Genomic DNA, 12,264 nt, shown 5'->3' with positions numbered 1-12,264 from the left:
ACCAATTATAAAATGGGAGTCAATTGACGTATGTTTATCTGTTAAAATACTTAGTTGAGTAATTTAAATGCGCCAGGAAAACATAAACCAATCAAACTGGACAATTTCCAGTGTTCAAATTGTACAATCCCCTTCACTTTTCACGAATGTGATATACAAGGGTCACTGATGAGTCTTTTGTAGACGAAACGCGCCTCTGGCGTATAAACTAAATTAACGCCTGGTATCTATGATGAGTTTATTTGTAATAATAGACCAACACGGCTGATGTCACATGTAGAGCAGGATCTGCTAACCCTTTCCGGAGCACCTAAGATCACCCAAAGTTTCTGATAAGGTTTGTGTTTCTAAGTCTTCAGTTTTCTATGTTGTGTCATGTGAACTATTATTTATCTGTTTGTCTTTTGCATTTTAAGCCATGGCGTTATCCGATCGTTATCGAATGATGAGTTTGACTGTCAATCTGGTATCTTTCGCCCCTCTTTTGCAAGGAAATTGCTGTATTCTTCAGGTACTCAACTGATGTTTGTTCGATATCAGTCCGTTTGCAGAAAATTGTCATATTGAGATTATCTTTGTAAAATTAAAGAAATAAAAGCTGATACACTACATCTCTTCTCGTGAATAAATAACTTAGAGATGTATGCGACATTTACAAATTCATAAACAAAATATCTTTTAATGCTTTGCCGAAAAAAAGTAAACTCATGAAACGTCACTTCATTTGTACAGACACAATAACTGAAAAGGGAGAACTTCCCAACTTTCAAAATCAATGCTATCAGCATATCAAAATCTAAAATAATAGTATTTCTAGGTTTTTATCGGAAGCCCGCTTTTGACATGACTTAACCACACATTTTTAAATTGGTTCAATGATAAAGCAGGGGATTTATGTTTAAAATTACTTACTAGGAACTGACATACTAAATTTAATGATACTATCGTTAGCATTCAAAATAAATTTGATGGTGAAATTGTTTTAATCTGTTTTGAAATGCAAAATTAGCATAAATGGAAAGGTTATTGTGTATGCATACAATACATTGTATGTGAATATTGAATTTAAAGACATACAATTTATTGAAATCCTAACGTTATTTTTCTATCTTTTTTAAGAAATCATCAATGCCCTTCAATGCAAGACAGATTGGCCATTTTATAATATTTGACAATGTTACCGTGGTTGATAGTGGAATTTATATGTGTACGGCAAGGAATGAAATGGGATCTGATATCAAAGTTGTTCATATCATTGTAAAAGGTAAACATTGTTACAGCGCCTCAAATAAAACAATTAGGGCATGTTTCATGATGATACAAAGGTTCATAATTTTTTGAATTTTTATAATTGTAGTGAACATGAATCTTTAACGCTAAAGGTGAAGCCATCAAAGAAAACAGGTTTATCAGTGTCAATCAAATCAGAATAGTTAGTAGTACGAATTTATTTCAAAGATGGAGTGCATCACATGCACGTAGTACATATTTATTTACTTTTAAGCAGTTTTGTGTGAAACAGAGTATAACGTGATTAAATGCAAATCGATCGTCACAGTACATCTAATTTATTTGTGTCAAGTGTAATGGTAAATTTATCAACTGAAATGTAAAATGTGTATTGTATGCTCACGTTTCCTAACTGATTAAACATATCAATTGCAGCTAAATCCCATGTACTTCATACTGCGCCGGTTATTTACGCATTGACCTCAGTAAAAGTGGACTACTATACTAGTACAATGCTGTTTTGTAACGTTACTGGATTTCCGTTGCCGTCCATTACTTGGATATATAAAAATGTAAATATTATATAAAGAGCAATTTTTAAACGAACTTCAATATAACCTCTGATTTTGTTTTTATTCAATCATTACATTCCATACGCATTTTATTGTACCTTAAAATATTACATCAACTTATTTGATTTAACCGTGTTAACAGTATATAAAAAGCAAAATGAATTAAAAACAGATAACCCAAAATTAAAAGTCACCCATCAACATTAGAAAACAACAACTTACTAACATCAAACGTGACTTTTTACATTTCCTCAAAATGAACATTATGAATTTAGCCTGGCAAAAACAACACGGCAGAAAACAATAAGCATCCCAAGGACTTCTTAACTATGGTGATGTCAGACTATTTTCGATTAATGAGTCAGAATGTCCCTCTTGCATATTTCGCCTCCCCTTTAAGTTTTAATAGTCAATAAATAGCAGTATTTAAAACAGTGCTTATTTTATTATTTTAATGACTCTATCCATCAGAAACAATGACACCCCAACATTTTGAAAGCCAACCATGTATAGTACTCGAATACGTGAGAAACCATGTTAAATATCTGATTTGTATTTTAGAAAGTGATACAATCATCTGGAAACAGTTTAGCCGTACAGAATGTGACAAATTCAACAGTAGGGTATTACACTTGCACGGCAAGTAACGATGTTGGAACCAACCAAGTTAGAATATTACTCGAAGCAAGTTATGGTATGTTTCTCCGTATTCGCTATTATGTAACAACTTACGAAACTGATTTTTAAATGATAAAAGCCTTCAACAATTATTTGTGTCAATTAGTGTCTGCACTTAACGAATGGTATCATACATTTCATCGACAGTTTTCCTATGGACACCAACTGTACTCCTGTAATTGTAGACTTGTTCCAGTACAGTTACGAATCAGTTAATGGCAAAAATTAAATGGTCAAACTCAGTCAAGAACACACTACATTTTATTTAATGGATCAACTCGAAAACACTTCCGTTATCTTGTTGGTTTCTTTTTTCTTCATTAAACGTTCTACAACTCTATACATATACTGCCAAAATCTATCCAGAAGCACTTATTTCAATTATATAAAAAGTCTATTGAAAAGGGAAATTGGTGATACTCTGGAAATATATCCCAATTTGTTCGCAATGCCAATGTCTATAGTGACCTTTTTTAAAAATTCTAATTACCCTAATCTATGTTTCACTGATAAACTATAATACATTATTAAGTAAGAGATCCCGTTTCAACATGTACAACAACTTGTATTAAACCTTTACCCATTTCTTCATAGATTTACACATTTGGCTTTTAATACCTGGATATAATTAAATTCAAACGGACTAACAAATTCCAACTTTCACGATAGTGTAGTTTACCGTTACCAAGTTTTTTAAAAATTATATTAATTGATTTCATACGATTGTTTATACTGCATTCCTGTCACGTACCTTTGTCAGATAAGCAGTATTTTATCATTGCCATATAAGCTGAAGTTTGTCTAGCCATTAAGCCAATATCCACCCACCATACTTCTTTAAATGTCCTGTACAAAATCAGGAATGTATTAGTTGCTATCTACAGTCCGTGTCAAAGTATGTTGGCGTTTCCTTTCTTGTACTTCAGTGTTTTTGTTGTTCCGTTGGTTTCGTCTAAAAGTTGATGTGTTTTTCTTACTTGTTTTATCTGGATTTGTATTTGTTTAATCGATTTATAACTATTGAACAGCAGTATTCTACTGTTGCCTTTGTATTCCTATTCTTATAATCTTAACACTTAATCGAAAATATATAATATTTCGAGGTTAAACATGTGTAAGGACGCAACTCTCAATAAAAACAAAATTAAAATATCCAAATACAGTGTTCATTCGGTAACCTTTCCGAATAAGTGTTAAGATTTTGTTTTTAATTGAGAGTTGCGTCCTTACACATGTTTAACCTCGAAATATTATATATACATGTTTAACCTCGAAATATTATATATATATATATATATATAATATATTTGAGGTTAAACATGTGTAAGGACGCAACTCTCAATAAAAAACAAATTAAAATATCCAAATACAGTGTTCATTCGGTTACCTTTTCGAATAAGTGTCAAGATTATAAGAATAGGAACACAAAGGCAACAGTAGAATACTACTGTTCAATAGTTATAAATCGATTAAACAAATACAAATCCAGTATATATATACATATATGCCTGTCACAAGTCAGGATACTGTACACATTGATTGAATGATTTCTCTTTTGTCAATATTAAGATACACCTCATATTGTAACGCCGCCAACAACAGCTGTTATTGTGCTAGGATTCTCACACAACTTTACCTGTATTGCCACTGGACATCCAAAACCGTCTATAGCATGGTCCTTCAAGTCAGTAAGTAATAATGTTTTACAACTAAATTGTATATTTAAAAAAAAATATATGGTTCTTGTACTATTGTTGAATACTGAAATATAAAAAAGTAGATATGGTATGTCAATACGACAACTGTCCACAAGAGACCAACAGACACAGACATTGAAGTTTATTGTTTATAGTGCACGAGATCGTTAGCAAAATGTTGTATTACGGGTGGTAATATTTTTTTTCATTTTAGATGAATGATTGTTGTTATAAAATAGTACTGAAAACTTCGGCTACATTGATATATTTACGATTTATCCTAAAGGAGGATATAACCCATTCCGGAAGAACAAAGTAGCATCAGATAAATAGAATAAAGATGGAAAAATGAAAATAAAAACTAACGAAAGGCTTCATAGATTAAAAAGCTGTAGCAAAAAAAATTAGTTATTATGACGTTTCCCTGCTTTATATAACATGTGCTCCATTCAACGTTTATTTATTGGCCCCACTACAATTACAAAACAAAAAGACAGACATTTAATTCTTAATGCAAATGTAATGTAACATTGTTTTTCTTTCACTGAAAGTTCCCATCAAATGCACAATTCACAAGTCGCAACTAATGAGTTAACCGCCATTTAGAAATTTATTAATAAACAATTGTTATTTCTGTGGTTGTAGATTCTTCTGGTTTACATGAGCATAAACGAACAATCATTTAACAAAAAAATGTATCTTAGTTTGCACAGGAGTCCATGACGATGCCTTCTCATCACATTTACAACCAAGGACATATGTTGAATTTGTTTGCTCTCAAAACACTTGAATCAGGAACACTAACGTGTACAGCTTTGAACGAATTTGGACGTGATAAAGCTACTGCCACAGTCATTTTCAGAAATCGTACGTATTACAAGTAGATGACTAGGAGCTTTATATATAGTTGCGCTAACTATGAATTACCACATCAATACATTTTGTGTTTATTTAAATATTTATTTATTGAAGTTCATTTTGTATAAGAATATGCGTATAAAAAGGATTTTACACAGTGATCCCATGCTATTAATCCAAATCAAATTTCTCTTTCTTTTCTTAACGACAGTAATAAGTTTGTTGTACTCAATTGAGCTTTAAGAATGATTAACTGTGGTGACGACATGTAAGGTATAACTAATTTTACACTGATTGGACGAATTATGAAAGTTAACAAAAAAAAACAAGAAAAAAAAAAGAAGATATATACTACAGTATATAGAAAATATTATGTAAATTTATGTCAAAATGGTGTCGTTATCACCGCTGTCAAATTGTTCGGATTTTTAGGCTTGTCCTTTAATACATTTACAGGTATATATCACTGACAGAGACATTTATGAATCTACAATTAAAGCTGTTGCTTGTAAATTGGACTATCAAATGATCATAAAAGTGATATTGTTTAGACTTTGTATAAGTGTAGTCTTACTTCCACGGCGTTATATTAATCGTAATGAATTCCAAATATTATACTTGAAAGAGGGACGTCACAATACATATATTGCAACTTGTATTAATTGTCAACCGCTGTAATAATACGAGCATTTATTTATTTTCAGCTAGCACTACAAGTTTTGGGTAAACACGACGACCACTTGATAATTATAGAAAAAAACATTCATGATTCGTGTTTTGAGACAAGTAATTACAAAGTGAATTTGTTTTCTTGATGATATTATAATCTGCAATCAAATATACATCAAACAATAACAACCGGTAAAACGGATTGTATGAAGGAACAGATTAGAAGTATATAATTATATAACAATAATTGCTAATGAAACATGTGTACATGTTTAACATCAACAATCCCGGACAGCTTTACTATTAAAAAAATGAATGAATAAGACCCTATTCACACTAGTTTTTTTTATCTATCTAATCTAAATCGATCTAAATAAAACCAGTTAGCGTTCACATTATCTTTAATTATAACGATCTCTATCTGTCTTATCTGAACCACTGCGTTCACACTACAATTAAAAACGCAATCGATCTAACCTTTTTGCCCTTAAAACTGTAAATACTTTGTATAAATAGTTTTCCGTTTAATTTTGAAAAAATAACTGTAGCAACGAAGTTACAACACGACGCCGGAAATACTGTGGTTCCTGCAAAGAAAAAAAAATCAACATAAGAAAAAAAGACAAAGAAATCTATGCTACGGCGAAGACAACATGTTTTCAGTTTGTTTTAAAGGTCTTTTAACAGAGAAATATGGGTTAAACAACGAACTTATGAGATAGTTTTGCCGCTATACATGCGCATAAGTTATTTTCATTTCAATCGTACTAGCTTAAACCGATCTATGCGTTCACATTAAATAAAGGCAACAGTAGTATACCGCTGTTCAAAACTCATAAATCCATGGACAAAAAACAAAATCGGGGTAACAAACCAAAACCGAGCGAAACGCATTAAATATAAGAGGAGAACAACGACACAATACCGAAACGCAACACACACAGAAACAGACCAATCATCAGACAAAACACCACGAGAATAACAAATGTAACATGAAAACCAAATACATGAATCCGGCGGCGGCGGCTACGGCGGCGGCGGCGGTGTTAGCTTACTTCTTAAAAGCTTTATATTTTAGAAGGTAGAAGACCTGGATGCTTCATACTTTGTATATAGATGCCTCATGTTACGAACTTTCCGTCAGTCACATGTACACTAAGATCGGTTTACTTTCGATCGATTCAGACTAAACTACCTCTTTTGGTGTTTTAGTTTAAACCGATTGAAGATCGATTCAATGCGTTCATATTAGCCGTGAAACCGATCTAAAGTGAACCGGTCTAGTTTAAATTTTTCCTTTTAACTCTGTCATATTTCTTGTATTCTTAAAAGGCGCCAAGCTTTCCAAATTTAGAAATGATGAGCTAATTTGTTTCATTTTCTGTTGTTGGAAACAGTTTATTGATCTCGTAGTGTTTCAACAAACCTAAACTGAACTATTTAAAAAGATGCTGTTCAAAAGTTCCAGGGGCTTCTTAAATAAATGAACATAATATACTAAAATAATAGAATTGCGCCTCTTTTCATAAAAAAGAAATAAAGACATATTAATAAGAATATATAACGTATATTAAAATTTATGGACGTAAGATTTGATCGAAAAAAATGTAAAAAAAGAATAGAGTTTGGTTTCTTTTTCTTTTTATTCAAACCCAAAAATATTTCCCGCCTGTACCAAAATAACTCATAAAAAAACAAAGTTTAAACAAATTCTATATCTTGACCTCGTTAATTTGAATTTGTTTCTAAGTCTTTTTCTATCTCAAGATATATATGTGGCTCGTGATGATTTTAGTTTGTTTTACTAGTTCCACATCGATTAACGTTTGTTTGTTTTAATTAATAAAGTGCAGCTGACCAAACCCTTATGATTGGTAATCAGTTTACTATTGTTTGAATAATTACTAGTTCTTTTAAACGTCCGTTGCACTTATATATATATATATATATATATATACAACTCGTCTAAACATCAACCCAACAATGTTAGATCTGTAAATTTGCTTTCGCAAATTTTTGGTTCTTCCCTCGCCGGGATTCGAACCCATGCTACTGTGATATCGTGACACCAAATCGCCTGCACTGCAGCCGTCCCGCTAGACCACAGGACCACCTGGGCTCTCAAAAAAAGAGCTTTCGATGGCCATGTGTTACCTTTCCACGTCAGTTTTTAATCTAGCGGCGTACTACAGTACATGATATATAAGGCATGAAGATTCCTCGGTAGTTTCGGATCGCCGTGATTCTGTAGCAATTGGTCCTTTTGTCAGTGCCTTTTGAATTCCGTAATTTATTACTTGTTCTGGGTAGTGTTGCTTCTTTAAATACGCTTTTAATTCTTCCAGTCTTTTATTGCGTAATATGTCTGTACTTGTAATAGTGATTATTCTAGACGCTAGATTAAAAGGTATATTTAATTTTACATGTTTTGGATGATTTGAGTAAAAATTTAAATACATATGTGTATCAGTGTCTTTTGAGAAGATATCTGTGACAATTTCATTGTCTTCCGTTATAATAACCAAACTATCCAAAAACGGCATTTCCCTGACATTTCTGTTAATAGTGAAACTAATATATGGATTTAAAGAATTTAATCAGAATGAAAATCTGAGACAGATATATCCGAATTCCAAATTATAAAACAATCGTATAGAAATCGTTTCCAGTTTTGACGTATGTAAATGGCAAATCCATTTCCGTACTTGTGACTCATCTTTTCGTATAATAATTGTTCCAAATATCCAAGTACCAAAGTGGCATATGAAGGCGCCATTTTAGTACCCATATATATATGCCGGAATTTTCTGATCTACAGAAATCGAACTTTAAAAAAAAAGTGGGGATACCTTGGCAACTCTGAAATCTGCATCTGTTCCGTTTCAGATGTTTTGATTTCCATTTTTTATTTTTTTTTCAGGGTTATAATCATTTGATTATTTCTGACATGTCTAATGTTGATTTAAAAGATGTTCTGCTTTACAGCAAGGGAAAGTTTGTATTGAAATGTAATCCAGTTCAGTTGTACACCGATATGAATGAAATACGTCTGAACTTACAATAAGGATGGACAAAACTTTCTTATTTGTTTAAAAGTAATTGTTGTAAACTTTGTATTCTATATCTAGCATTTAACTTTTTGCCAAAATCCATAACAAAGAAAACATAATTTCTTACAACTTTGCAAATTTTTTGCCTTCAATTGCTCTGATATCTCACTCATGAATTTTACTTGACTATGTTGACGTATATTCTTCAGGAAACATAAACACCGAATTTCAGTAACATGCAGTAAAGTTGTTTGACATAATTTCAAGGTGAGATATGAAGTGTGTATGTATAAGTTCGTATCAAATTATGGTAACGGCACGCATTAAACAAATTGGTAAAAAATAACAATAACAAATATCAAAGCGGAAGAAGTGTAACATCAAGTACATTATCTCAGATGTATTTTTTCAAACATTTAATACAAACAATATTCGAGGAGAAATAATCTCAAAGAAGAAATATTGAAATGCAATCGACCCCAACGAACTGATTAACACCTTTTCTTCGGATGATACTTAGTTAAAAATATTACAAAAAAGTCGAATGACAGTACTATCAGCACGTCATTTGTAGTCAATAGTGTAAATGTCCCGAAAAAAATGTTGAACTTTTGAAGTTAAGTCCGATGTTGATTTTTAAATTTGTAGTTCAAAATGCTTATTGCAATAAGTATATGTATGATAAATAATTTTTAACGACAGGCTTTAAATACAAAAACTGTAGATTAGACTGAATACTTATAAAATTATGTTGTTTTTTGCGTACTTATTCCTGTATTGGCCTTGTTATTTGTCAGAGGCTTCCTGTTAAATTTCGGGACAAATTACAAGACCAATAAGGACATTAATACTTAATGATATCTTTAATAAATAAATGCAGTGTTCACCTATGTTTTTGTTTTATTTCCTTCCACACCGTTTAAAAAAAACACTATCCAAATCTGAGTTTCTTTGTGTACGGTACAGCGTCGAATGCCTTTTTGCTGTTATGAAATGTTTTCTACATTTTTGGATTATTTGTTTACCCTTTTCATGCGAATATGAAAATATACCCCAGGGATATATTGCAATGCTCTTCAACTTCGTACTTTTTTTGCCTTTTTAACTTGTTTTGATTCGATCCTCACTGATGAGTGTTTTTTGTAGACGAAATGCGCGTCTGGCGTATATGATAAATTTAGTCCTGGTATCTATGATGAGTTTATTTAATGATAACAAACGAGATATATATTCATAGGCCAAGACCAAAGAACAAAGTCTTATAAATTATATTTACCGGATTTGTAATCACATAAGCAACACGACGGGAGCCAATGCTTTCCTTTCCGGATCCCGAGCACCTGAGATCACCCCTAGCTTTTGATGATGTTTGTCTTGTTTATTCTTAAGTTTTTTATTTTGTGTTATGTGAATTATTGTTTGTTTGTTTGTCTCTTTTCATTTTTAGCCATGGCGTTGTCAGTTTAATTTCGGCTTATGAGTTTGACTGTCCCTATGGTATTTTTCGTCCCTCTCCTCTAAAATTGATACGTCAATTATTTTGAGGAGATGATTGGATACATTTAGTATTTACAGGTAATAAGGTTGGGGTAATACCGTTTATAGAGTGATACGTGAAGAAAACATGATCGATTTAACAGACAAACGTGACATTGAATAGTTATGAAATTTCAGACGCGTATAAATGTCAATTATGAATTATACCTCGCGAGTCCAGTTTGCATGTCCGGAAATTGATGAAACATTGCAGTATTACATGATTTGTAAAGTACTAAAACAACACCTAGGGATAGGTTTTATATTGAAACTAGATATAGATATTCAAACATTATAGCTCTTACGCATGTTATCAATTAGCAAATGGCTTGCACTACACACATTTGATAGACGAATGTATAACGGCTTCACTGAAAAGTCTTTTCATGACGAACTGGGTCTGACGTTCTCAACTTATATCATGGTATCTATAAAGAGAGTTCACAAAAAATGTTTAACCCCGTCGCAATTTTGCGTCTGTCCAAATTCTTGAGACTTTGGTTAGGTACCAGGATTATAATTTAGTATGCCAGACGCGCGTTTCGTCTACATAAGACTCATCAGTGACGCTCATATCAAATACTAATTATAAAGCCAAACAAGTACAAATTAAAGAGCATTGAGGATCCAAAATTCCCAAATATTGTACCAAATACGGCTAAGGTAATCTATTCCTGGGATGAGAAAATCGTCAATTTTTCGATAAATTTAAAGTTTTGTCAACAGAAAATTTATAAAAATGACCACATTATTGATATTCATGTCAATACCAAAGTGCTGACTACTTGGCTGGTAAAATCCTTTGGAACGAAACGTCCACCAGCAGTTCAATATATACAAAAAGAGTTGGCGAAAGAAACCAGAGAAACAATCAAACTCATACATCGAAAATAAGCTGGCTTAAAAATATAAAAGACAGACAAATAATAGCAAACAAGAAACAACTTAATTAGAAAACTTCAGACTGAGCAACACAAATCCCACGTAAAACTGGGGGTGATCACCGGAAGAGTTGAATGTCCTGCTCCACATGAGGCACCAGTCGTGTTGCAAATGTTATTACACAAACGGTCAATTGTCTACTTTGGTAGGTCACATCAACTAAAACGGAAGTGGATTGTAGGTACGACCAAACGTTTAGATAACTTTATCTATCATAGGAAAGTGATAAATCTGACCAACAATGATTCTAATGTATCACACATGATCGAATAACGCTAACAGAACTGCATTTACAAGTTTCAAGAAAATAAGACACATTTTGATTTAATTAGTCATGTTGGAATCTTCCAATTGATACGATATTCCCGTGCTTGCATTTCCTATCATGATTTTCTTCATAGAGGGTTACTGCTCACAAGGAAGCTATTAAACCAAGAGTTCCAAATGTTGAAATCATCCCTTCGTAAATTTTACGGACGCCATCATGAGTTGATTGACCGTTATGGAATAACCGTTTCATAAATGATAACGGATATGTTCCTTACGTCGTAACTACAACCACATTCTCTTTCATGAATGTGACCTACCGAATTAGACTATTTACCGGATTTGAAATCGAAATCCACCAAATTGTGGGGTGATTTCAGGTTTGACAGATTAAAATCAACTTGTATTTTTGCCTTTTTCAAGACGTATCCAGTATTCTAACAATTTATGTGTTTTTTAATTCACAGTTGGAGTTGTATAGCACTTTTTGACAGAATGTGATAGGCACTTAATTTAGAAGTAAGCTGGTTTAGTCTGATATCTTACAACTTCTGTTCTGTTATTGCTACATTTATCTTTTTAACGTCAATTTTATTCACGTATATCTAGTATTACGCATGTTTATGAAATTGTGGTTATTACATATCTTAAAAACTAGATACAAGCGATGACTTGACACCTCGGTAATGCCAATTTATTATTAAGTTGATTTGGCTTTGAACTTGCTTCCTTTATTTGCGAGAACCTTTGTGTATTTTGTCTTTA

At 32.2% G+C, this 12,264-nt stretch overlaps 1 protein-coding gene across 1 annotated transcript; it reads left to right on the top strand.

The window, feature by feature from the left end:
- The first annotated feature begins 1,150 nt into the window (after positions 1–1,150).
- Positions 1,151–5,991, top strand: LOC134690337 (peroxidasin homolog). The gene is made up of 6 exons (XM_063550301.1): positions 1,151–1,264; positions 1,666–1,802; positions 2,364–2,496; positions 4,050–4,168; positions 4,882–5,044; positions 5,740–5,991. The coding sequence occupies exons 1-6, from the start codon at positions 1,204–1,206 to the stop codon at positions 5,760–5,762; spliced, it is 636 nt and encodes a 211-aa protein (XP_063406371.1). The 5' UTR covers positions 1,151–1,203; the 3' UTR covers positions 5,763–5,991.
- Positions 5,992–12,264: the final 6,273 nt, after the last annotated feature.

The sequence above is a fragment of the Mytilus trossulus genome, chromosome 11, assembly GCF_036588685.1.
Source record: "Mytilus trossulus isolate FHL-02 chromosome 11, PNRI_Mtr1.1.1.hap1, whole genome shotgun sequence".
Taxonomy (NCBI): Eukaryota; Metazoa; Mollusca; class Bivalvia; order Mytilida; family Mytilidae; genus Mytilus; species Mytilus trossulus.
This window is presented reverse-complemented; position numbering and strand designations above follow the sequence as displayed.